Source organism: Podarcis vaucheri (assembly GCF_965113315.1).
Source record: "Podarcis vaucheri genome assembly, chromosome: 1".
NCBI lineage: Eukaryota > Metazoa > Chordata > Lepidosauria > Squamata > Lacertidae > Podarcis > Podarcis vaucheri.
The window spans coordinates 81,358,872-81,382,401 of record NC_138759.1 but is presented as its reverse complement, the minus strand read 5'-3'; the positions used below and the strand labels follow the sequence as shown (position 1 = coordinate 81,382,401).

General features: G+C 41.2%; 1 protein-coding gene across 2 annotated transcripts in view; it reads right to left on the bottom strand.

Annotated features, from left to right (window-relative positions):
* ANO9 (anoctamin 9) overlaps positions 1-23,345 on the bottom strand; it is a 38,986-nt gene extending 15,641 nt beyond the window's left edge. Inside the window, exons 1-13 of one of the 2 annotated variants that reach the window (XM_082191374.1) lie at positions 23,043-23,345; positions 14,051-14,107; positions 10,961-10,992; positions 9,019-9,135; positions 8,100-8,251; positions 6,807-6,859; positions 5,790-5,848; positions 5,299-5,381; positions 4,704-4,838; positions 3,316-3,412; positions 2,863-2,923; positions 2,375-2,457; positions 977-1,081 (exon numbers count right to left, since the gene is read on the bottom strand). In XM_082191374.1, coding sequence (XP_082047500.1) covers positions 977-1,081; positions 2,375-2,457; positions 2,863-2,923; positions 3,316-3,412; positions 4,704-4,838; positions 5,299-5,381; positions 5,790-5,848; positions 6,807-6,859; positions 8,100-8,251 — 828 coding nt within the window. In that variant the 5' untranslated portion in view covers positions 9,019-9,135; positions 10,961-10,992; positions 14,051-14,107; positions 23,043-23,345. The remainder of the gene's footprint in view (positions 1-976; positions 1,082-2,374; positions 2,458-2,862; positions 2,924-3,315; positions 3,413-4,703; positions 4,839-5,298; positions 5,382-5,789; positions 5,849-6,806; positions 6,860-8,099; positions 8,252-9,018; positions 9,136-10,960; positions 10,993-14,050; positions 14,108-23,042) is intronic. The other variant, XM_082191373.1, reaches the window with a different exon arrangement.
* Positions 23,346-23,530: the final 185 nt, after the last annotated feature.

Genomic DNA, 23,530 nt, shown 5'->3' with positions numbered 1-23,530 from the left:
GGCTTAACAATGCACCATACAGAGTATGCCCCGACTATAAAATTGGAGAAATCAAGAGATATATAGCCGCACCGGCAGCATATCTCTTCTTTCTTGTATCTAGAAATGCAAGGAGGGCCTTTACACTTGCCAGAAGCCTGGATGGAGCCTTTAGAAAAGTCCCCTATGCCCAGAGACTTTGCACCTATCCATTGGGAGAGATAGGAAGCCCAGAACACTTGTTCTTTAAATGTCCCTTTTACGAAGAGGCACGCAAATAAGTTCATTGATCCCCTACTGGTGAGGCTCGCCGACTTCCCGCAAAAGCAAAAATTTGACCTTTTGCTGTTAGGCAAAGATCAGAAGACGACCTGGATGGTCGCCAGATTTTGTGTACAAATCTGTAGGCGCAGAGCATCGCCCTACTCAAAATAGTCCGGCATGAAAATCCCCAAACTCGGTTCCATGGGTGGCTCTGAGTCACCTCCCTGGGATAGTTTTACTGTTGTATATTGTTTCTAAATTTATTGTTGTACATTGTTTTAATTGTCTGTTTAAAACATATTTGCACATCAGTTTCTAATGCTGTGAGTGTCATCTATTTCAGAGGCTTCTGCAGCCTCTTATAGTTGCAGCCTCTTATAGTTGCTTTAACTGCAAGTCTTTTAGTTCTTAAGTTCTTACAGTTGTTTTAACTGCATGTTTTCATTTGTTTTTAGTTCTTATCTGTTTTAATTATCAGTTTTTATCCATCCATTATCCGTGTTTAATCTTGTATTTTAGTCAGATGTTTCATCCTATGCTTGCTTCTTTGTCCTTATTTGCTCCAACATTTATCAGTTAAAAAAAATAAATCCTAACTGCTATTTTATTTATATGTTGTTGTTGTTTTATCCTGGTCTTTGACCGTAATAAAGTTCATTCATTCATTCACCATACACAAACCAACATTTAAAATGCATACCAGAAGTGCACTACAAAAATAGCAACCACATACCATAAGCCCAACTAAGATGAGCACAACAGTGCTGCGGATGTAAGAATGCTGGTGCAGTGGGGAAGCCATTTCTGGGTTATTGATGAGTTCCATAGCCAGTTCCTCCTAGAAACAGAAATACAGCCACACTGACAGGTCCTTAGAATTCATAACTTCTTTGGCTCACAAGAGGAGCCATGGGTTAAAATATTTCATGAACACCATCCCTCACGGCTCACCTGTTTTGTGATTCTGGCAGCAGCAACAATCACATTTGCTGCTGATGCTGGGTGCAAGATGCTAGTATGGAGAGAGAAACCATTGCCCTTATTTCAATTTGACTGTGATGACGCCTGCATCCAATGAGATGATGATGACTGAAACCAGAATTAAAGTGAAGACAATGTTTCCTCCTTCACACTGGCATTTTGTAGGTTTAAAAAACAAACAAAACCACATTATCTAACAACAATGTGAAGTCAGATCGCCACTACTGCCACGTTTGGCCCTGACCTTGCCTGTTTGCAAGACCCCTCACAAAATGGCTGAAATACCCTCAACCCCAACCTCTGAACAAGTTGAGGAGGGAAATACTCCAGCTACTATTGAGATACCCTGGCAGAATTATGACTCTTTAGGACTTTCGTATCCATTCTGACCTGAATATGAAACTATTTTAGCCATCTGTGCCAAATTATCTGCAGGGTCTACTGGGAAACTTCTTCTGTCAAAACTGAGATACACCCAGGTTAGGGTTGCCGTATTTCAAAAAGTGAAAATCCGGAAAACAAAAGTTGTTGAGCATTTTTTTTGCAGTTTTTAAAAAGTTTTTGAGCTATTTTTAATAAACTTTGCCAACATCTACACTCCCAACATGGGTCACCATGGCCCCTGTTAACAATTTATTTATTTTTAAAGTAGTCTTCTTGACATCAGTTAGTGATAAACCAAGTTGTCTAATACTGAGTCTAGCCCAGTATTGTCTAAGAGCTCTCCAGGAAGTTGATCCCAAACTAAATATCCAGACTCCACAGTGGCTCCCTAAAGATTTATCTATGGTAGAAATGCTATTTTGTGAACATGAAGATGCTGGAAGGCTTGAGGCATGATTTCTTGGTGATGATGCAGAGCAGAGGTCTCCCAGGAGCCAAAGTGCAATGGCAAAATGATTGGAAAGTTGGGCTCAAGTCAGTGCCACCAATAATTGGTCGCTGATATAACAAAAGGTACTGATGCCCTGCAGGTGAAGATCATGACCCTTGAAATCATATCAAGTCCAAAGGGCAGGACCCAAACCTGAAGAGATTTTCCTCACACCCATGGGCAGCAGTAAATACATTTCTTCCTGTTCAGAACAAGAGTAGGACTGCCACAGTGAACATATCTATAAAGATGGCTATATGAAAGAGTTAACCTTACCTCTTCTTCATCCCACAGATACAACTTCCAGTTACTGACAACTTCAGCTCTCCTTCTCTTCCACAACTCCAAGAATACAGTGGCTATAAATTTAGAATCAAAACACAGAATTGAATATATACAGTGTATAACAAAATCATCCTGTCTTTCTTCTTACAGGGGTCCCTCCACTCAACTATAGGGCAGTCAGCTTTATAGTGTGCAGGAAATAAGAGAAAGATAGCTTGAAATAAATCCAGCAATTCCAGAGAGAAGATCTAAACAAAGGGCCTTTCAGAGTATGAGTCATGATGAAATTAATCTCAGAAGGACCCCGAAGGATCTATATTATATCAACTAACATTTATGTGTTTTCTAGAGTTACATTTCATTCTTAGATGCAAAAATACACTTTAGCCACATCTGTGTTGAATATTGCATACATTTTAAGAAGAGGATTTGTCATAAAACTTAGAACAGGTTCTAGATCAACCTATGCTAAAGCTTACCCCAGACAGCCATGAATATTGCGAAGAGAACTGTCCCTTCATTGTCAAGCAAGTGGGTGACCTAAATTGTAAAGGAAAGAAGTAAAAGTCACTGTTGCAGGGAGAGTCCTAACGGCAAAAAAAGAAGCCACTAGGTGTGCTGAGGAAAACTGTGTCTGAAACAACAGCATTCCGCTGAAAAGCTGTACCCATTGAAAAATTGGGACATAGTGAGAGGTGTATAAGGAATAAAAGTGGGGTGTTCACTACCATTAAGGCACAAGTACAGGGAATATCTAGATTGGCAAAGGAGACAAAGTCTCTAATATCTCTGTGTACTTTGAGAGATTCTTCTTTATCTTCACAAAGCAATCATAATCAGCAGTGAATCTTTTACATCCTTAGTAGTGGGCAACGTTAGAGGACTCCACAACAAGAGACAAATAATATACATTTTATGTAGGTTAATCTTACCTGGGCATATGTGCAAGTTTCTGACAATGGCCAAAAAGGGCACCTCTGGTCACAGAGTGGACACATCATAGTAGTATTGGCTGCACAGATTTCCTTGCTAAATCAGGAAGGGTAGCAGAGGGTACAGAGATTGATTTGCCCAATGTTTATCCTACTTAACAACAGGGCAAAGGCAGAGAGGTACACAGAACTAATAGACAGTCTTCTTTGCCCACATGCTATCAGAACAGGTGAGGAGATACAAGCCAGTTTGTTATCCCCAATTATAACACCCACAATTTCCATTACAGATAGTAATCACACTGATCAATGCCACGTTCTTGGATGTGTAGCAGGTCAATACTAAGGCAACAATTATTAATCTTATTTTATTTATTCACTTCTTTATTTAATTTATATACCACCCTTTATCCAAAGATCCTATGGTGGTGTACAACATTATGAACATAATTTACACAGCATAATAATAAAGACATAATACAGAGCATAAAATACTAAGCATAATAATAAAATCATAACAACAACAGTACCCACCAGCACCTTAGGTTATTTAAATTAATGGCTGAAGGCCTGGGTAAAGAGGAATGTTTTCGCCTAGTGCCTAAAGACATGTAATGATGGTGCCAGGCAAGCCTCACTGGGGAGAGCATTCCACAGATGGGGAGCCACCACAGAAAAGACCCCTTCTCATGTTGTCACCCTCTGAATCTCTAAGGAAGCGGGGACATAGAGAAGGGCCTCAGATTACAAACGCAGGGTCTGGGTTGGTTTGCATGGGGAGAGGAAGTCCTTAAGGTCCTGAGGTCCTGAGCCGTGTAAGGCTTTATAGGTCAGCACCAGCACTTTGAATTATGCAGCAGCCTGTCTTAGTCCAATACTGTACGATATTACAACCAAAGCAAATGAGGACTGCAGCTACATGTTGTTGTTGTTTGACTCTTTGACATTTATATTCTGCCTTTCTTTCATGATGGAATCAAGATGGAATATATGTATTCCCGGGTGGCCTTAGATCCTGCCATTGGTAATTGCTGCTTAACTTCAGCAAGGTTGTTACATTGTCATTTGCCAAAACAATCCTGCCATAATCTCACAAGTAGCAGCCACAGACAGGCCAAAGTGTATGACACAAAATTATATATTATTCTATCAGTGCTTACACGCAGGCCCATGCGGTGGGAGGGGGGAAGCCGGGTACACTTGTCCCAGGCCTCAGACAGCTGAGCTGGCCCTGGGCTTCAGACAAGCTTGCATGGGCCTGCTTACACTCTCTGAGGTGCATACATTCTTTTACAAAGGCATGCAAAAACATTTGCGCACACAGGCAGCTTGCACATAGTTCACCAGCTTCCATATGCAAAGCTTGTTTTCTCATAATGTTTACTTACCTGATCTGACTGGAATTGAAGCTGATTAACCCATATATGGCAAGGATAATGCCTGGCACAGCAGCCACGAACAAGATGCAGGTATACCAGCCCAACCAGGTAAAATAAAGGGCAACTTTTTCTCCAAAATATGTCCTGGAAAGCAAACACAAAAGCTTGATGCTATTATCAAAAGAGCAATACTTGCCTTAATGTAACTAGGGGTGGGGAACCTGTAGATCTCCAAATGTTGTTGGACTCCAACTCCCATCAGTCCTAGCCAGCATGGCCAATAGTCAGAGATGTAGTCCAGTGACATGTGGAAGGCATTAGCTGCCTCTAAAAAGATCAGCTAGTTTAGCAGGTACTTGCCACCATCCTTCCACATTTATTGCAAATGATTCTAACACCCAATAACTTCTTCCAGTGGGGCTGGGGTGAGAATAGGGAGGGAGGGATTAAATATTATTCCAGTTCAATTCCCCTCTTGTACATCAAGTTCAAATTTACTAGATGGATTAATGTGATGAGACCTTTCTAATAGTGGGTTTCTGCACTTCAGAACATCTTCCCTGCCATTAATAGGGTGAGGTTTTTTTGCATTATTTTCCCTTACCTGATTTGTTCAATTGGCTGTCTATAGAGGATGTCTCTCCATCGGGCCCAATTCATCTTCAGAAATGCACCCAGATTCTCCCTCTGAATTTAATATGGTTATATGTATTAGAGCTCTTGACAGATTATATAAATTTTCCGTGACCTGATATCCTCCTGATTTTTTTGGACTACAACTCCCATCAACCTTAACCAGCCTAGGCAATGATCACAGAGTTCAATACTGAACAGAAATGCTAATATATCTCCTAGGATTATGCTCTTCTTTATTAATTATGCTTAACTATTTGATAATTTATTTTCAGATATATTTAGTTTAGTCTGGGGAGAATTTCACTGAGACAAAGTCTGGGAAGAAAGGATTAAAATCCCTCCACCCCATGATTCTGCTGTTGTTTCCCCTGCTCCTACAATTTACATTTTTTTAAACATGCACATTAATTGCATTCATATAATTAATGTTAAGTCTAGCTTGGCCTTCAAATTTCTCACCTCATGTAAAGGAAATGCTGTTTCAAAGACTTTCTTCTTTATCAGATCGTGAAGGTTCTCTAACAGGGCAGGGCAGAAACAAGAGGACGACAAAGACAAAAAAAGTCAATTTTTACAACATACTTCTGAACCTATAAACTAGGGCTAGACACTCAAGGATTTATGGTTATCTTGAAATGAAGCAGCAAAAGCCAATCACTTGTAAGTCTGAAGAGGAACACAGTCTTTTTAACCCAAGTTGCAGCTGTTCCGGGTACCTAGAAAGCTGTCTGTCTCCACAACCTGTGCTCTAAATGCAACCACAGGGTGGCATCATGAGAATGGGCGTTCTCTGCAGAGGCTCCCCGTTTGTGGAATGCTCTCCCCAGGGAGGCTCAATTGGCACTGGGCAAAAAACATTCCTCTTCACCCAGGTCTTGGGGCTGATTAAACAATCTATAGACTTTAAAATATGCTGGGGGCTATTGGTTGTTGTGGTTGTTGTTGTTGTTGCTATGTTCTGCATTTTGTGCTTTTATACTGTAAACCACCCTGTGATCTTCATGTGCAAGGTGATATATAAATTTAATAAATAATAATAGCATATATCTTGCCATTTAAATGTAGGTACTTTTTGCACCCAGGCTTTAGATTGCAAAATATTTTTTGGGTAGTTCTGAGTGGGAATTTAGACCGGGGTTTCACAGGTAAAAGCATCACACTATGGCCAACTGATTATACCAGCACAAGTCTGTTGCAAAGCAAGCACTGAGCTATAAGTGAAAACTGGCGTAATAATATTTTTGCTAGTCAAATCTCTGTGGGTGTGGGTATACTCTCAGCTCATCACAGGTTGATTAGCAGCCAGATGATTGCTTAAATAATACTCATGCAAAAATGATTGTATGTATACAAATGCAAGATTGTGCAGTAAACAGCACTTACGGTCTTAATTTTACTTGTAGAATGGATACAGCAAACCGGAGGGGAAAATACACTGATTGTATCATATAAACAAAGAGAAAAATCTTCCCATACCTTTGGTCTTTTGAATCTTTATGTTCTGCAGGATAAAGCTGACAATTCGTATTCTAAAACACAGAATTGAGAAATAGCAAGAACAGACTAAATTTACCAATGGACAGCAAATAAGAAGGGCAGCTATCCCTATCCATGTCAGGAAAGAAACTTACGCCTGATAATGCAGTTCTTAAAAGTAAAGGTCCTTTAAAAAGGCAGCAATTCTAATTTGTCCAGCACATGCAGTGGAAAGAATAATATGCAGCACAAGCATGGATAGGATGCTCCATACTTAAGTGGTTATCAACCACTATCACTTTCAGCCCCTAATCCTTGACTATAAGGTTTCAGATAAAAGCCTACAATTGGCACAGAATTCTCCATGCCGACACAAACCTTCCTGAATGTTTACACACAGTGATATGGAAAAGTAATTGTAACCATGTGAGGAACAGCTCCATTCAACTGGAATGTTTCAAAATGGGCTTTGGCTAGTGTCAGGGAACTGCCATCAGAGGCACGGGAGAAGGAGAGGGTCTCTGATTCTGCAGGGGAAGGTCCAAGCGCTAGAGGGAGACTCAGCCGGGAGGAAGGGGAAGAGAATGAGTGTAACACCGGGGATCCAGGAGAGCAACGGGACAGGGAGGTGCAGGGGCTCCAGGACTCTTCGCTGGAAGTTAGCGAGGAGAGCCCAAGCACCCCGCTGCCCACGCCCACCCTGCGCAGGAGACTCCCGCGCAGTGAGAGGCGGAAACGATTGGGCGTCAAACAACTCTTATGTTGGCAACGCTTTAAGAAACGCCCACAGACAGATTCTACAAGTGACTAAGGGCAGCCACGCTAATATGGGCTGCGTAGTCCGGAGGGTTTAACCAGGCAATCCGATGCTCAAACGGAGCAGGATTACGCACGAGTAACTCCCAACCACTACAGCTAGTTCTGGAGTAGATAAACTTTTTCAACCAAAGGGCTGTGTTATCTCATGGAGAATCTTCAGGGGCAGTGGGAGGTTGGCAGAGACAAAAATGGGTAGAGCAACAAGTGCAGCTCTTACCTTTATACAGCAGGCTACATTCTAGCCATGCAAGAGTGTACACACAACTCCATCTAGGCCAGCAAGAAGCATCATCACAGTTCAAGAGCACATACTAGCCAAGCGAAAACACTGGAGGATGCATAGTGTAGAGTTGGTGAGGGGCACAGACTGAGGATGCCCAATGCCCTAATAAAAAGCACTGGCCCCTAGGCCTAAAGTTCCTTTAGCTGACACATGTACAGTACTAGAGAGTGGGGTTAGGGGATATTTTTTACCTTGTTGTACTGATCAATTCCCAATAGTCCTCTTCTTGCACTCCAGATATTACTTCTGAATCGGTGTCAATATTCTTCAGAAGCCACTGGTACTTTCTGAACATTATACTTGGGGCGTGAACTCCATAAAAGAGCTTTTCATCTTTAATCATCTAAGCAATAGAGAGAATAGGGAGAATAAAGTCGAGGGAATAATGCATCATGGACTGTGAGAGGAACTGGACTGGTATTTTCCAGTTGCTGCTTTATCAGTGCAATACATGGGTCTCATTTGAAGAGGTGGTTCAGCATCAAACAGCTGACTTCAAGGCACACTCCCAGAGCTGAAGGGGCTTGCTGTAATCATTTGGAGGAAGCTGGCTGTATCAAACTGCCTTGTCAAAGCAGAACATTTTTCCCTCAGCAGATGCCTCCAGAGGGAGAAAAAATATCCATTTGGAGGAAGCAGTTTTAATCAAAACATTTTCCTCCAAACAAAGTATGGGCTACAGCATGAGACTCTTAATCTCAGTCATGGGTCCGAGCCCCACGTTGCGCAAAAGAGTACTGCACTGCAGGGGGGTGGACTAGATGACCACCAGTGCCCCTTCCAGCTATACATTTCTATGATTCTGTCCCTCTGTTTGGCTTCACACCACTTCCTCTGCACAGGAGGAAATGCTCCATTTGGGGAAAGAGGAAACATAGTATTTTTTCCTCTGCAGACAATCTCTATTTGGAGAAAGTGGTTTGAATCCAAACTGCTTGCTCCAAACTGAGAAAGTGAGCCCTGTTCTCCTAGCATTAATTCTATCCTCAGCAGGGTAAGGCTACAGGTCTCTTGCCAGGAAAGACCCCCAAATGCTGGCATCGGTTCCATAGCTAGAAAGGTTTTCAAGAACATGGTGCTGCCTTGTGCTTGGGAAAATGTAAGTCTCACCTTGATAATGAACCCTTTCCTGTACAGTTCGTCCAGAAAACTTTTCTTCTTCTTATCTTTCTCGCTGTTGAGGCTGTGATCATCACAAACTAGGACAAAATCCCATTTGGTTGGGAACTAGTCAAAGAAAACAACAAATTGTATCAACTCATAGAATGATGCAAAAGTTTCTCACTCCCACATATATACATGATCTGTAAATATTATTTCCCTTCCAGTAGGCACTGAAAGATCACCTTCCCCATTAGCGTACTTTCCATCTAACATACTCATCTCAAATACATGACAGTCCTCCTGTCCTGCAGTCACACTTCCATTAATCTCTGCCATGGGAGAAAACTACAACTCCCCACAAGAACTACTTAGATCCAGTAGTGAGAGTTGCTTCACACATCTTGCGTCAGCAAACCACTGTTTGCCACCAAGCATATACTTGGCAGGGAGCTGTCAGGAACAAGCCCCATCTACTGAGCAACAGAATCATTTGGCCACCATAAGGAAAAAAAAATGTCCCCTCACCTAGTCTTCTCCACACATCTCCATCCTATCTGCGAAGCTTAATAGTTTTAAAACACAGACGTGCTTTCAAACATGCAAGATTTAACGTACTGCCATCAGTCATACTTGAAGGTCGTGTCCATCGAATTCCGCTTGAGAAATTATTATATCCATGCAGAGACGGCAGCATTGAATCAGTAGTGTATGTACTGCTAGCTTGTTCTCTTTATAAAGATCTGCGTATGAGGTTATTACCCCTCTTCTATTATCTATACCAGCTCGTTTACTGCTACAGTGTCCTTCCTTCTTGCAGACCAAGATTACCAGGTGACAGCAAACACTGCAAAAAAATTAGCTGGGGCAATTAGAATAAGATCTACCATCTTACTAACCTGCTTAATGCCTGTTAAGAAAGCCCATTCATCCATATGTTTTATCTGTGGTCAAGGAAAGTTATTAACTCTTTTATTTATATAGTTGTAAATTATTAGAATGTATTTTATATAGCCAACCATCTAGCTATATGCTATATGTATTTTATTTCTTTGCTATGGCTTATGGCTGACGCAAGTAAAAATTTTATCTATCTACGGCTCAGACTGTTATAGATTTGTTCAGCTAGGATATACTATACCCTGTATTCATAAACAATGCAATTTATGGCTAGGCAGGATTTTAAAACTGATTCCTACAGCTACAAAGAAGAAAGGTATCATTATACTGGTGATTTTGTAAGTGAGTGAGTTCACAAGTTGAGATATTTGATAAAATATTTGTGACAAAACTGAAAATGTTGTGTAATCATGATCAGCATTTTTCTTACACCTCAGATATTTGGGCAATTGACATGTATATATTGAGTGCACCTTCATTCACACATGAGCTTGTTCAATTTTATGCCTACAAAATCTTGTATGTTCTCCTCTGTCTCTGTCTTTCTCTCCTTCCATTTAGTTTTCTTTTCACGTGAAGCTACTGGAAAAAGTGGCCAGGATGCTGAACTTTTCTTCTACAGTCTCAATTATTTTTTTCTTCTTCCTACTATCTACCGGTATCTTGTATTGCTATGTCCCTATACTTTATTTTTCATGCTTGTAACTCATTTCTCACACAAAGCTAACAAATGTTCCGTAGTTGTCATACCAACTGTTATTTTCAGCTGTAAACAACTGTCTCCCAACTGTCAGTCTCCCTTTCCCCTTCCCCTCTCCCAATTTCATCACTCACAAGGCTTAAAAGCTGTTTCTATCTTTCTAGTCCTATTAGAAGAGGCAAAATATATTTCCATTATAAATTTACAGGGTGAGAGCACCGGCAGCTATTTTAACATCATAGAAAGGTGGAGAATAAATTGGACGAGGGTGACCCTCTCAAAAATTCAAGGAAAATTAAAAGTGAGAATTCAATATGGCCACCACCAAATAATAATTTTAACATAGTTTACCTTGCAGAAGTCTGATGAAGATGCATTTGAGTCTAAATAGGGGTAATATCTTTAGACAAGGAATCATTTTCAGTCAATGCAAAACATCCAGTGAGACTTCTATGCCTCTTAAACAGATTATTGTACATAGCTAGTATTGTTAATATGTAAAACAGCCCAGAACAAATTTCAGAATAAATTTTGTTACAATGAAAAAAAACCTGAACATCATGCTTAAAAGATTCTTGAACTTAATTCAAAGCAATATGGATTTCTAACAATATCAGCACCATGTTACATAAAATAAAAATATGAAAGTTAAACATCTTATAGCTATGTTAATATATAATCATTTCCATCAAACCAGAAAGGAATATTTTTCTGATCTTTAAAAATAATAGCCACAAAAAGCTGAGAACTTCAGGGACAAATCAACAAATATATCCAGTTATATTCTCTTTGTAAACCTTTGACTCTCTTATAGCTCTCACTGTGTAGACTTTCTGTGAAAAATTCCATAGGGACAATATTGTCTTCACTGACTGGCAGCAGCTCTCCAGAGTTTTAGGTAGGAGTTTCTACTAGCCCTACCTGAAGATGCTGGGAATTGAACCTGAGACCTGGGACTACAACTTCCATCAGTCCCACACAGTATGGCCAATTTTAAGAGATGCTGGGAGCTGTACTCTTAACATCTGGAGGGCACCACTTCAGCCACACCTGACCATCTGACCTAGTTCTGCCCTCTGGGACAGCAGATAACAAGGCTTTTTGACCTCTTGCATGCAACAGTCCTTTGAAGAATGTCTGCCCTTAGTCTCCTTTTTCAAAGCTAAACATATCAAGTTCTTCAAGCTTTCCTCATAGGACGTGTTTTCCATACCCAGCCATCTTCACTGCCATCCTCTGAGCTATTTCAATTTGTCCTACATCCTTCTTACAGTGCAGGTCCCAGAACTCTCAAGCCCGAGATTTGGTAGTAATCACTAATGATGCAGCAAATAAAGTTGGAGGAAATCAGAAGAAAGAAACTATGAAGGAAAAGTTCTTTAAGAGAATTTTCATCATATTTTGTTATGAAAGCAATTCTCCATTCAAAATATTGCAGATATGAAACAACAATCAATGAGAAATTCATTATCATGAGGCATGCAGTTGAAACTTGAAAGAAGAATTTCTGGCTGCCTCAAGGCGTGAGAGTAATGATTTCCAAATGCACAGGAACCTACCTTCATGAAAGAGGATACATTGCCATTAAAGCTCCGTATGTTGCTGGTGTTCAGACTGCTGTGGAATTCCAAGTTCTCTTACACAATCACTGCAGCAGGTAATAATGTCCTGACATTCCAATCATTATAAAATCCAGATGATTTAATGTTTTTTTGTGCACTCATAACATATCTCCAGTTTTCAGTTTTGCCAGTTTAGCATCTATCAAAAATTCAGGAAAATTGCAGAAGTGCTGCCTTTCTGGTTTGATGAAAATCCATTGTATAGTTGAAATGTTATGTCACAATCAACTTACAGTCATAATTAACTATATATATAGCGCATTGACATTATCAGAAATTTCATTTTGCTTCAAGCTACATTCGTTTTCCATGTAAGCTATAAAGAGAATTTGCTGAATGCTGCTCTGGAGGTGAAGACTCAATGGATTCTAATTACAATGGTGGAGATTCCAACTAAACTTCAGTAAGAACTTTCTGACAGCAGGAGCTGTTTGACAACCGTCTCCCACGAGAGGCGCTGGACTCTTTTTTTCTAGAGGTTTCTAAGCATAAGTTGGATGGCCATCTGTCGTGTATGCTTTATTTGAGATTCCTGCATTGCAGGGTGCTGGACTAGATCATTCTGAGGTCCCTTCCAACTCTACAATTCTATGGTTCTATGTCAGAATAATTTCTTTTGCAATTTACTTTACATACTAATTGCCATACTAAAAGTACCATGAGGGAAGGCAGAAGTCTAGGCCAGAGAGCTCCTGCCTTCTGATAGATTCTGAAGAGACCATCAACAATCTGAGAGAACTCTGCTGCTCAGTACTTTATAACTTCTATTTGTTTTTAGCATTTTAAAATTGTAAACCAGCTTGGATGCATTGGAAGAAATTTGTTCAGGACCACTTTATACTGACAATGCTAATTAAAACATATGTACAACAATCAGTAAACATTCAAAACAAGTATTCAATGATCAGACTTCTGCAAGGGAAAATGTGTTTAAAGCATTACTATTTGGTGGTGGCCATCTTGAGCTTTACATCTATCAAATTTTCCAAGGTTTTTTGGAAGGTCCCTATTTTGTTTTTAGGTAACCATTTCACCGCCCTCTTAGACTACCAGGTTTGCAATGAGTAAGAAAAAGTTAGGGTTACTGAGAAAAAGGAATAAAACAGGTGAGAAATTTCAACTATAGTACTCCCATACTACTTCACCTTTCTACCAATAAATCACAACCATCCATTCCCTATGGATTCAGTTTTAAAATAATTTTTTTAAATAAACATATTTCTCATATTTGATCCATGTAAAAATGATTGTGAAGCAGATAACTGACATCTCAACACTAGTCTAACAGATACACAGTACCAAATCAGGATAAATGCCAAGGGGCTCAGAATACCCAAGTATTTTCATATATCCTGTTCACCCTTTTACTGAAATGGCAGGCTTGGCTGAGGTAAAGGATTTTATGTACCATCTCCTAACTACCAGCGAACCTAACATCATTAATTCTGCTCAACACATAAAATTTCCACCTCTTTTTTTTCCTTTTTAAAAGGAAAGGTAATTTGGTAACAATCAGGACTGACCCAAGACATTTCCCAGCACCTCTCTGGCAGGAAATATACAAAAGAATAAATTGTTAGTAACCAGTATTATTAGTTTAGGACTGGGGTGAAAAACCTCTAGCCCTCCAGATGACCTTTGATTGCCTCCCAACTCCCATTATTCCTAGCCTGCATGCTTGAGCATGCTCTGAGCAATATTTAAGATTAGGATGAATAGGCCTTGTTCTGGATCTCCATTTTGAAAAAAGATTAAAAATTAAGGAACCTCAATCTGAGCTTTAAAAGGCTTCTGCTTGAAATGAAGGCCTATAACTTACTGAGGTTAGAGCCTCGTGGTCTTCAAAGGGAGATAAAGGCATCAGCGCAATTTCATCCTAGAGAAAGAAATTTTAAAAGTTAAAAGACAGCTTTTCTTTTATGACCACAAAATGTCATTGCACTTATCAAATCTTTGTTTTCCCATAATTCCTAAACATTGTCAACTTTTTTTGCAGGCCTTGCTCCTGTAAATTGTTGCATTGCTAAGTTAAACAGCTAACTACAAGCAGTTTCACCTGTTAAGTATTTAGACAGAAGGTTGCTGTTAAAGGTGCAGGAGCAAAACCAACAAAGTGTTGATAATTCTAACACGAAATAAGTGTCAAAGCACAAGTATCATAAGAAGAATATGATTGGAGACAACTAGACAAATAGGTACCACTCCGGCGGGAAGGTAAACAGCGTTTCTGTGCGCTGCTCTGGTTCGCCAGAAGCGGCTTAGTTATGCTGGCCACATGACCCGGAAGCTGTACGCCGGCTCCCTCAGCCAATAAAGCAAGATGAGTGCCGCAACCCCAGAGTCATTCACGACTGGACCTAATGGTCAGGGACACCTTTACCTTTACCGTATTGATCGCTGCCTGAATGCATTAAGTTAAACTGCTGAGGCAGAAATCCAAGAAACAAAAAACTAAGGTGATTAATTTTTCCTACATTATCTATTGACAACAATAGTTTGATGCATTTTTTTGCCCCAGACAAATATAGCATTGCCATAAAGTTACCGTTTTCAGGATCTGAGCTAAATTGGGTTCAGAGTTGCAGGTTAATAAAGTTACAGATTAACCAAGTGAAGGTGATATTGTACTTATTCACTATCATACATTATCAGAGTATCTATTATCAGAGTATAAACTATGTTCTATAAAAGTTCATTTTAACCAGCAAAACGAATCTGGTTCTCTTTAGCATTTCTTGTCTGCCTGGGGGGATGAGGACTGACTCCTGCCCCTTACTTGTTGAACGTTATAAGCAATTCAATCTGTACAGATGTCCATCATCCAGACTTAAGCCTAATGAGGGCACAGCTAGCTTCGCTTCATTGCAGTACCAATGAGGGGCAATTCTTTGTTGGACATAATATTATGTTTGCTGATTGGGAACAGTTGTGGACCACCGGGATGAAATTTACGGCATGCAATGCCTTAAGAGAAAATATTATGAAAATGATATATAGGTGGTACATGACCCCAGTCAAGCTTGCAAAAATCTATCATTTGCCCGATAACAAATGTTGGAAATGTAAAGAAGCTGAAGGTACATTCTTTCACCTTTGGTGGACGTGCCCAAAGATTAAGGCTTTCTGGGAAATGATATATAAAAGGTATTTAAATATACCTTCTTGAAGAAACCAGAGGCCTTTCTCCTGGGCATTGTCGGCCAATTGGTGTCAAAGAAGGATAGAACTTTCTTTTTGTATGGAACAACAGCAGCAAGAATACTCATTGCAAAGTACTGGAAGATGCAAGACTTGCCCACTTTGGAAGAATGGCAGATGAAGCTGATTGACTGTATGGGACTGGCAGAAATGACTGGTAGAATCCGTGACCAGGGAGAAGAGTTGGCAGAAGAAGATTGGAAAAAATTCAAGGACTATTTACAAAAATACTGTAAAATTAAGGAATGTTGAATGATGTTGGATTGAAATTAAGTGGTTTCTAGCTGTAATGGTACCAAGGAATATGATAAAATGGTTTCTTTTTATAAGTAAGAATTTAAGGTTATAATAACCTTATAAGGATAAGGATTTGCTGCACAAATAATCTGAACTGGGTATACAAGAAGGGGAGGTGTGAGGAGGTCAGGGAAATATGTTATGAGAAAATAAGTTGTGAAATTTATCTGTTTTTAATCTTTTTTATGTTTGCTTTTTTCTTTTTGTTTGTAAAAAATTGGAAACTATAATAAATATCTTTTTTAAAAAAAAATGGGGGGCAATTCTTACATTCCTCCATTGTGAGACCTGTCCATTTCTGGGTTTATTCTAAGCTGCTCCTACTGCACAAGCAATCAGCACACGGCTTGCCTTTGAACTTTTTTTTACCTGAAAGAAACATGAAAGAGGGAAGATAAAACAAGAACTGACAGAGAAAGAGACAGGAAGGAAGAAAAGACAGGAAATTTGAAGAAATAAAAAAGACAGGGTACAAGCAAAATAGAGGTGCCTTGAAAAAAATAGAGGAGTAAGGGGATGTCTCTCTCAATAACAACTAGGGAGAGAAGGGGTTATTGGGCTGTTTTATTATTATTACCGGTATGTATTTTTTAATTTTATATTGTGTTTTTATGTTATAACCTGTGGGTATAGGTTGGTATACACATTTAATAAATAAAATAAAACAATAAATATTTTACTTATACAAATAAAACATACAATTTTATTTAATAAATAAACCCTCAGTTAGAACTAGCCTATAAAGGTAAAGGTAAAGGTACCCCTGCCCGAACGGGCCAGTCTTGACAGACTCTGGGGTTTGTGCGCCCATCTCACTCAAGAGGCCGGGGGCCAGCGCTGTCCGAAGACACTTCCGGGTCACGTGGCCAGCGTGACAACGCTGCTCTGGTGAGCCAGAGCCGCACACGGAACGCCGTTTACCTTCCCGCTGGTAAGCGGTACCTATTTATCTACTTGCCCCCGGGGGTGCTTTCGAACTGCTAGGTTGGCAGGCGCTGGGACCGAGCAGCGGGAGCGCACCCCACCGCGGGGATTCGAACCGCCGACCTTTCGATCGGCAAGCCCTAGGCGCTGAGGCTTTTACCCACAGCGCCACCCGCGTCCCTAGAACTAGCCTATAGCTGAGTACATTACTGATACTCCCTTTGCTTGCAATATGAAGCTAAGCCCCCACCCCAAATTACAATTTTTAGTATTTCCCCTCTGTTACAAAATGACTATCCTGTAAAATAGGTTATAAAATATGTTTATATTTACTGTTATGATATGCTAAGGATGAACAGAGGCTCTTCACAGAATGGCTCTCCAAAACTGTGTTGTTGCCTCAGACCCATGTATCATTTACTACATTGCTTTTCCTTTAACTTGTCTGAGGCTTTCTACTCCTTGGCCTACCCAGTTCAATCTGTAAACCCTCACAGTCTGTTCGGCTTAGCAGGTCTCAATCTGAAGTCGCTCTGAGATGTTGCTTTCTATGGAAGCAAACTTTCTAGAAGTATAGTCATGGGATATGTGTCTTCTTCAAGGATTTGTTCTCCAGGATAGGTGGAGGACAAAACTTAACACAGGCAAATGGAAACAAAGCTCCAGGAGTCCTGGGAACTGTTGTATGACACAGAGACTTGTCCTGGGCCACAGCTGCTGTTTTAAATGAGAAAAGAAAACAGAAATGTTGGAGAAGGAAGGATTAAGGAGCCTGCACAAGGAGCTAAAAGGAGAGTCAGGGGTCTGTGCTACTTGGGCTGTCATGCCTAAGTTCTACTGAAGAGTTGGGCAGGAAGGAGCCACTTCAAGGCATGTGAAGAACTGTAGCTGCTGGAGGCAACTTTTGGCCACTGGCTGCTGAACACTAAATCACACCTCTTCGCCTTTGGAAAGCTTATTGTTTGCTGGCTGTTATGCGAAAAGTGCCCCTTCAGCTGTTCCATTATTGTTTTGTATGGAACAGTAGCGACGTCTTCAGGCGCAAGGAGAGCCCGGGCGATTTCAAACGTCTCCTCTCCACAGACGCTGAAGAATATCGCCCTCTTCTTGGCGCCTTCTTCGTCGGTGACCTCTTTGGCTTCTAGGAGGAAGGTGAAACGGGAGGCGTATGCTTCCCAGTCTCCGGATGCTGGGTTGAATGGCGAGAAGCTGCTGTTGGCTGCCATTCTGAGTTCCTTGTGTCCCGGAGCTGAAGCCTGGATACACGGTGCGAGGCAGCGGTGCGGCAGGTGGCGGTGCTGCGGTGCGGTGTGTAGCAGTCAGCTCAGCGGGATCCCACCTTTGTCGCCAGTGAAATATACTCAGAGTCGCAAAGTGATTTCATGCTCTTTATTCAGCTCATAGTGGTGAGGAGGAATGAATGAAAGTCCCCTCAAAGTATCTGCTTATATACATTATTTACACAATGGGCTGCACATGATTGGTTAATTCTGGAATTCTACTGTAAGCCAATCAGGTTGTGGATTCACTTATATCTGGAGCATGATTGGGTGGTTCCTGCCAACCAATCATACTGCTGCATTGTTCTTGGACCAATCAGACTGCTGCATTCTGAATCCTATTGTTCTAGGACCAATCAGACTGCTGCAATTTGGATCCTATTGTTCTAGGACCAATCAGACTGCTGCAGTTTGGATCCTAGTCAACTCAGTACATAACACTGGCTAAGACTAGCACAAAGCTTGTGCCATAAGGATGTTTAGAGGGGGACAGAGGGTAAAATTTGCTTACACTGCTTTCATTTTACCCCTGTGTTTGTTCAGTCACTTCAGTTTTTTTGTATATCCTTTCAACTTAAAAGTTCATTTTCCCATCTGTTTCCTTTTTTTTTTTAAAAAAAACAACCTACCGGTAATTCCTTATTAAATCTCATATGCCCAATTGCACAAAACACTTACTTCACACTGCACAAATATTTTTGACACTGCACAAAATGTGTCTAGTTGCATGTTAGAATAAACTCTGGTCCATTTATACCTCTCTCTGCTTCCTTTTCTTTAACTAGTCACTGATCTGTAAGAGGACCAGTGTTTTTATCCCACATATGCAACTTTTTTGGTGATGGACATTAAACATTGTCAAAAGCTTTTTTGATAGTTTTTATTTGCATATTATTTGCTTACAGGAACAAGTGTGTATTTTCATTGTCTTCATTCTGGCCAGACTGAGAACCACCACACTACTGGGAAAGGTTAATAGAGCAGAGACCAGCAGCTGGGAGGAAGATGGATAGAGGCAGGAAGTCATTCACAGGCCTCATTCTCACTGTTAGTGAGCCTGTGTCTGGTTTTACATCTTCACACTCACATGGTTTTCTGCCCTATACTCCCCAACACACCTACACAGAAAAATTGAGATATCTTATGTGTATGGGGGAGGGGGAGCGGGGAGGGACCATCCAAGCATGCAAGTTTGAAATGTTATAGCTCAGGCATAGTTATGTTACCTAAGTGAGTACTGTTAGGTTCTGTCACACCTGTGAGAGCTTCCAGGAATAGCAGGAATTGCTCCAACCAAGTCCATTGCTCAGCTCATTGCTTATATATTGAAGCAGGCCTGATGAATGCCAGAACCCCATATTCCTTGTTAAGTTATAACAAAAGTAACATAGTCAACATAGCATCATATCATATATCAAGTGAATTCATTCTCCAAGTGCCTGGCCTTAAGTTGACAAAATGACACACTAGGAAATATTAGCAGGCTTGGGGAAATTTCAAGGTATAACCAAGTACACACACAAAAAACCACCTTAAGGAAAACCCCTCCTCCCAAAATGCAGGCTAATGAAGATATAGAATGGACATAGAACGTTGACTGATTGTTGCAGGCGGAGGGGGGGATGGAATGAAATGGTTGGAACAGCAGCATTCGACACTACAGCATTTGGATACGTGCAGAAACAATACAAACATACCATACATATCTCTAGTTACTTCCTTCTTAGTAGACATCATAACTCTGTGTGGATTTTCAAACACTGATTAGAATCTTGAGTGTTGCCCAACTGTGAAACCAACCATTCAGCTGACAATACCAAAACCAGAAGAACATGTCTGGCCCACTAGATGAATACTGATAACTTATGAGGAACTGATATCATAGCAACAACATTTTACTTTCAGTAAAGAAACAGCTGTCTGTGTACTTATGCAAATGACACTTGATGTGTTTCGTATCTCTCACACAGTAATTATAGCATAGTGTGACGTGTAGCTTACTCCACTGTGTAGTAATGTTGGTTTTATTTTCTAAATTGGGCTACAAACTCTATCCTGGATGTCTCCTCTGTTGTTGCTTCTGATTATATGCAGGCTCTCCATTATCAGAAGCAGCCCAAGTACTGAGGATCTGACAGCCTAGCAAAAGCAAGTAAGTATGGTAGAAATCTAACATTTGGGGGATCAAAAGAAATTACTATTACCAATGAATAACTGCACTGGGTGTTTCAAAATATAGATTTCTACTGATCTATTTTCTAGTTTCTTCCATCATGCAGGGCTAATTAGCATGGCATTTTTATGGTAAGCAGCAGGTGTTCAAGATCTGCTCTGGTCCCTAATTCAGGTCCTGTGTTTTTCAGAGCAGAAATGCTCTGCTCAAAAATAATTTTAAAAAAAGAATTTTAAGGAAAATTTTGTTACACAATAAGAGGTTGTTAAATCCTCCTGAGCATTTCACTAACCCAGTAATTCAACTGTTTTTTTCCAAGTAGAAAATCTTCACAACCAAAGAGAAGTGCAGAGTTGTAAAAATCCACTAATGATGTTGTCCTATCTCTTGTTTCGGTTCAGCCAGTTTCATACACTTCATTGAGACAAATATGTGAGGCAGGATGGATGAGAATGCTTGTGCATACTACCCAAGCATGAGCCAAAAATAAAGGAGCCAGCTGACATGTAGCTTCATTGGTAGTGATTTGTCTGAAGAAAAATACCGTAAACCATAAGCCCAGATCTAGACAACATGGCAAGCCAAGGTTTATGTCTTGTTGCTCCCAGTGTGACCATGGGCAGGGAAGATACAAAGAGAGGGCTTTTGAACTGTATGCACGAACAGGCTGCTTATTTGTGTCAAACCAACAGTTAGTTAAACCAATGGTTGGCAAAACATCATCAATGTGTTAACATGATGTGTGAATCATGCCAATGAGGCATACGTTCATATATTTTAATGCCTATCTATGCATAACCCGTAGGCATCACTATGCCTTTGAATGAAATTTCAATATGAGGGATATTCCATAATTTGATAATCTGTTTTCCTCCAGAAGAGTTGGGAAGTATGAGCAGGAAAGTTTAGTAAATCTAATGTGTAAGAAAGATCCAGGATAGGGTAATGATATGTCCATGCCTTGTAGTCACCATCTGTCAGTGACTGGAGTGAGCCAGCAGTAAATCATCCAAGCCAGTTGGAGTTAACTCTTTATTGGCAAAAACAAGACCTGCACAGAATGTCAGGCCTAATGAGCAGAGCAATTCTCTCCAGCAGGTCTTGCCCCCTTGAAGCAATTGCTAAGACTGTAAGTCCCCGCCTCCTCCACAGCTTCCTAAGCACCCGCTTCAGGGTTCTTCCTAAGCAATCTGAGACTATGCCTGTGTGTCTGTCTTTGCTCCCCCCTGTTTATGCATCTTCTGGTTCTGGGAGACCAGGGGGGAGGGGAGCTTGGTGTCCAACCAGTCCCTTACAGGCATTCTTACATTCTTAGTGCATATTTCACTTCAAGTTGAGCTTGGATGAGCTGCTAAAAGACTGAGGTTGTGAAGCCGCAAGGGGTTAGGTTGGCAGAGTAGGTTAGGAACAGTTGGTATTAATGCGTAGATAAATTGGCTTTGTGACTCCCACTACATTTAAAACTTGTCATCACCTTAGCTCTTCATCTGACTCTATCTTCTTTTTGGGACTAAATAAATATTCCCCTGTAACTCAGATACAAATGTGCTCAAGAGCTGCTCAGGTGCATGAGAATCACCCAGATTCATAGCATCACACACAATTAGGGTTCAGTGTAGCTTTGTTTGGGAATATAAACAAAAAATATTGAGAAAGAGACGGGCAGCTCCTTGATCCGCATCCAAGTTGCCTCTATTGATTAATCTGAAATTTTATCCTAATTAATTGCTCCAAGTATTATTTAAGGACATTTAATGGCACTTAAGGACATTTTCAGATAGGGTGTTTGTCATCTGGGAACTGGAAGGATTCAAGTAGTAATACTCAAAGGGGTAGAACAGGGACAGTTAACAAGTCCAGGGGAAGCTTAAAGGGTAGGTACAGACATTGCTTCTGCATAAAGAAGTTCCACAAACCACTGCATTGTCTAAACAGGTAATCTCTTGCCCTAGCTATCCTGTAACACAGAATGATGCTTCCCAAAATGTTCCCCAAGGAAAGGTAATGGTTTTTAATCATTGGACTGGAGCGGTTTCCTGGTTCCTTAATTTTGTGGTCGGAGCAGCATCAGCATCCAAACTTCAGTGTTACAGGCTGCGCACAACTTAAAAGGCAGCTAGGTCATTCTTTTTCTCAATTCAAATCGAAGCTGGATGGGGGGGACGGGGCACACACATCAGAATGTAGTGGAAGCACACCAGTGGATGCAGAGTAAATGGGGGGTGTACATGGTAGGAACGTGGAACAAATAATAAGGAAGGAAGAACCAACTACAGCCTTCCCCCCTCTGCCAGTGCTCAGCAGACTGTATGCCACCACCCTTGCCTTAGGAGGTATGAAACTCTTGGGAAACTTTTATTAGGTAGGTAGATAAGCATATTTAACATAAATTACCCAACTGTCAGTTAGCTACTTAAGCTAAACAACAAAACAAGTAGCTGTTTAAATATTGTTGTATCCATTGCAGTTAAGGCTACAGTGCCATACCAACTTACTTGAGAGTAAAGACCCCCTCCTCAACTGAGTGGCAGCTGCTGCACAGGATCCCGCGGCACACCAATAGAAACATAAACCCTTATACTTTCAGCATCGAAGTTAATTTGGGGGGGAAATGCACTTTGCAAAAATAGATGACATAAAAACTGTTCCCAAATGGAAACCCAATTCTTCTACATAGCTCAGTCAGCAGAGCAAGAGATTTTTCTGTCCGGCCGTCCTTGGCCACACCACCTTACAGGTGCTCCCGGCAGCCCTCGCCCGATCCTCGCACGAAAGGACCGCGCCAGTTTTCTCCTTGCCGCGAAGGCGACCGGGCAGACCAGCAGCGTTCATAAAGGCAAGAGCCGAAGCGGCTGGACCGCATGAAAGCTACCGGAACAGTTTGAAAAAGGCGGGCTCTCTAGGGGGCTTTGCATATGCGCTTTTCTTTTTCCCCTTACCTGCATGGTGGAAATAAGCAAGTGCTTCTCTCCCCTTCCCCCGTGCAGCAAGATCACGAGAAGATCTCTCCTTGCTAGAACTCAGCTCGATCCCGCAGCATGAGAGGAACAATCCGCAGGGACCCCAGGACGCTTCGTTTAGGTCTCTCCACTCCTGTGTGTCGTCGTCTCTGGTTTCAGAGAGTCCCCTCGGCTCTGGGAGTGCGGACTTCCGCGTGAGGTTGCCTGGCTGCGCCGCGATTCTCTCCTTTCCCGACGGGAGGGAGCCGCCTGTCGGGTTTTGCCACAGGCAGAAAAGAGGAGCAGGAAGCCAGCGTGCCCTTTCCGCCCCCTCCGCCTTACCTGGGCACCACAAGTGGCTGGGGAGGGACAAAGCAGGCACTTCCCGCCATTGATGTGTCAGACTGATACTGCTGTTGGCAGCTGAAAAGCCACAATGGTTTTCTTCCGTGTGTTTGTGTGTTTAGAGAACCAGAATCACCCAAGTC